The sequence below is a fragment of the Octodon degus genome, unplaced genomic scaffold (genome assembly GCF_000260255.1).
Source record: "Octodon degus isolate 3935 unplaced genomic scaffold, OctDeg1.0 scaffold00024, whole genome shotgun sequence".
NCBI classification, from domain to species: domain Eukaryota; kingdom Metazoa; phylum Chordata; class Mammalia; order Rodentia; family Octodontidae; genus Octodon; species Octodon degus.
In genome coordinates, this window is record NW_004524600.1 from 5,241,084 (window position 1) to 5,244,913 (window position 3,830).

The 3,830-nt window shown below is 40.4% G+C and overlaps 1 protein-coding gene across 1 annotated transcript in view; it reads left to right on the forward strand.

Annotated features, from left to right (window-relative positions):
- The window catches only part of Snx9 (sorting nexin 9), a 107,231-nt gene that overhangs the window by 27,568 nt on the left and 75,833 nt on the right, over positions 1-3,830 (forward strand). Inside the window, exon 3 of the mRNA XM_023712216.1 lies at positions 3,117-3,191. Coding sequence (XP_023567984.1) covers positions 3,117-3,191 — 75 coding nt within the window. The remainder of the gene's footprint in view (positions 1-3,116; positions 3,192-3,830) is intronic.

Consider the following 3,830-nt stretch of genomic DNA (forward strand, 5'->3'; position numbering starts at 1 on the left):
CTCAGGCCCTTGCGCTTGCCAGGGAAGTGCTTATCCCACTGAGCCATATCCCCGGCCCCCTCATTTTTTTTGTTGTTTTAAGAAAGAATATGGCTATGCTCTTTCAGACTGGCCTTGAATTTATAATCCCCTTGCCTCAACCTCCTGAGTAGCTGGGATTACCTGCATGTGCTACAGTACCTACCTACAATATCATTTTATTCCCTAAAACATTGTGAATTTCAGATTTATCCAAAACATTTTTTTTTGTTCAGTAAGGATTTATTATGCACTTGTTATGCATGAAGCTAGATCTAAGTGCCATAAGGAATATGTATCAGGTTTTATGAAATTTTCTTCCCTCTTCCATTAGGAGCTTATGATCTAAGAGATCAGGGTGGCACGCAGGAAAGTTCAGAGTTGTTGACATTCCTGCCTGCAGCTCAGCAGAGGAGGGGCCTATTGCTGTGTGTGTTTCCATCAAGCTTTGGTGCAAAAGATGAAATCTCACTTGATAAATCTTAAAATGTGAATTTTGTCTGACAAATCCTGAAATGGGGTTTCTTCAGACAAATGCAAGGACATTTTAGTCAAAGAATGGTCAGAGCCATTTCTAGCTACTAGGAAGGCTGATAGAGAAGGATCAGAAGTTCTAGAGGGCCACCACAGCAGCCTAGCCCAATCCTGCCTCAAAATATTTTCTTTTAAAAAAAGAGCTAGGGATATAGCTCAGTAGGTTCAGTCCCCATTACTGAAAAAAATCTGATCAGAAGTACTTTGTTTTTTTACTAGTCTCAGCTGTCATTTTCTGACAGCTGATGAGGAAGGCCTTTGACCAAGTACCATGTGTAAGTTCTTTAACATACTTCCACAGGAAGTCCATGAGGGCAGGGTAAGGAGGCTCAAATATTGAGTAACTTGGCCTTGATCGTTCTTCTTCTAAGTGGCTGAACAAGAGTCAAAGCCACATCTTTTCCACCAGCAGGCTCCCGTGCAGAGCAAGGGTCAGGAGGAGAAAGGAGCAGGAACCAGTGTGTCCTAGGTGGAGAGTGATTCTGGGGACACAAAGGTCAGGGAAGAAGAAGCTCAAGTGGCAAGGTACATGACAGTACTGTCTTATAGTGAAAGGGATTTTTAAAAGCCTGTTTGGTATGCCTTATATACAAAAAAAAAAAGAATTATTGAATAGAACACATAATGGAGTAATTTTGGGTAATACACTAGGTATACATAAACAGACTCCATTTGAATTGTAAGAGAGATTGAAGATTGTTTTGTCTGCCTTGTTTTCAGTGAAGTATTTCCTTTTTTTTAATATACAGTAGTATTGTCTTCCTATGGCTTTTGCAGTCATAAAGAAGCAAGTCATAATTTAATTATTACAACTTTTAATGAATTTTTAAAATAATGTGGTTGGGGGCCAGGGAGATGACTCAGTAGAATAAGTGCTTCCCTGGCAAGCACAATGGCCTGAGTGCAATCCCCAGTTCCGCCAAATAAATAAATAAATATAGTGTGGTTAACTCTGATGTACTGTATATTTCAAAACTAAGGGAAAGGATTTTGAATGTTTTCACCACAAAGAACTGACAAATGTTTGAGGAGGTAAATATACATACCTTTACTTAAAAATTACACAGTTTGGAAAAGTAGTAAAATATCATGATACTCCACAAATATGTGTGATTTCTGTGTCAAAAAGAATGTGTTTGTCCAGACTGAAATAATTTTTTTCTTTTTCCTTTCTTTCTTTCTTTTTTTTTTTTTTTTTTTTTTTTTTTTTTTGCAGAACCGGGGATTGAACTCAGGCCCTTGCGCTTGCCAGGGAAGCACTTATTCCACTGAGCCATCTCCCCAGCCCCGAAAGGAGATAATGCTTATTTATCTATTTTTTTTTTTTTTTGGTGTGTTTGTGTATATTTGGTACAGGGTCTCACTACTCAGCTTGGACTCGTAGTGATCCTCCTGTTTTCAGCCTTCCCAGCACTGGGATTACAGACGTGCGCCACCACCCCTGGACTTGATCCCTGACTCAGTGTACCCCGGGGGCGGGGCTGGTGCAACACGCAGGACCAGAAATCAAACCCTGGCCCCTGCACTTGCCAAAGCAGACGTTTAGTCCGCTGAGCTATCTCTCTGGCCCTCCAGACTGAAATAATTATTAATTGTGGCGTTATTAATAAATTTAAAACTATTTCAGGGGGAAAACAAGACTTTGCAGAGATTTTAAGAAACATGGGAATCTTATTGTAGAGTTCTGTCAATATCTGTTTAGTCTGTCAATATTCTTTGTCCAGGAGAACTAAGGACCATGAAGTAGTTAGCTGTTTCTGCATAACAATCCCCAAACTTAGTGATTTAACACATGTCAAGTGGCTTGTGATACAGACTGATCTTACCACTTTTATTGATCTTTTTTACTAATAAAATAATGAAAAAGCCACCTGATAGGATGCACATACCATTGGTGGTGGTTCAAGCTGCCCAGCAGCAAGACATACAAACTACGGCCCAGTCATGAATGTGTTAAACGAATATTCAAGGGTTTCTGCTCAGGAATCTATGGGTCATTGTACGGTGCTGCTGTCTACAGTCCCTTGGGCCCAGCCAGGGGTTGTATGGTCTAAAATGATTGGTGTAGCTGCCTGGCAGTTTTCCTGGGGCTATGTCGGGTATGGATGGGGCAAAAGAGAGACTTATCTTCCAGTAACTCAGATTAATTCACATAGCAGCTCCGTGTTCCGAGAGCGTGAACTGAAGTACGTAGAGCCCCTTGAGGTTAGACTCTGAACACCCGAGCATTACTGGCAGAGCAGTCGTAACAGGCAGTGCGGATTCCGGGGTAGGGATGTGCATTCCACCATTTGACAGGCTCCAACCATTTTTACTATGTGAATAAATAAAAATCACAAAGTGATGGTAATTTAAGGAAAGGCTGTTTTCAGTTGTTGATCACTTATTGTTGAAGTTCAGTTTGTCTTGTTTTTATTTAACATTTTGAATAGTGTTCTATTGTAACAAAAAAGCTTAACATCAATTACTTTTTAATCCAACAGTTTATAACAATTCCCAAAGCATTTCCACAGGAAATCCCAACTATAATCTTTTCTCTTCATTTTCCTTGGTAACTTCTTTAGGATGTTGGTGGAGGATGGCTGGAGGGCAGAAACAGCAAAGGAGGACGAGGACTTGTTCCCACCGACTATGTGGAAGTAAGAACTTAACTGTCATTGATGAAGTGAAGCTTGTTTTTGATAAGCATTTTTTGTGAGTTATCAATTAAAGGCTAGCCAGAAAGACACCAGTGTTTTTTTTAAATTTCTCTTATACATGCAATGAATGCTAAATATATAAAATACATTGAAGTACAGTAGAATTGAAAAATATTGCCTATAAATCCAAGCTCCAAGATATTTAGGTTACATTCCTTTCAAGAATAGCAACTTTAGCTGGGCATGGTGGTGCACACCTGTTATCCTAGCACTTAGCTGAGGCAGGAGGATCACTGTGAATTAGAGGCCAACTTGCACTACCTTGCAAAACCCCGTGTCAAAAAAAAAAAAAAAAAAGCAACTTTCCTTTTTCTGAATACAACTTCCAGGGCAGGCCAAATAGCTCAACGGATTAAAGTACCTGCAATCAGGCACAGGAGCTGGGGGTTTGATCCCCAGGCCTGCTGTGCCAGCCCCACCCCAAGGGTGTGTTGATCTAGCAATTGAGACTGGGTGTGGTGATGTGCGCCTGTAATCTCAGCTCTTGGGAGGCTGTAAATAGGTGGATCACTATGAGACTGATCTAGTAGTGAGACCCTGAGCACCCTATAGACCTTTCCCTTAAAAAAATACAAAAAA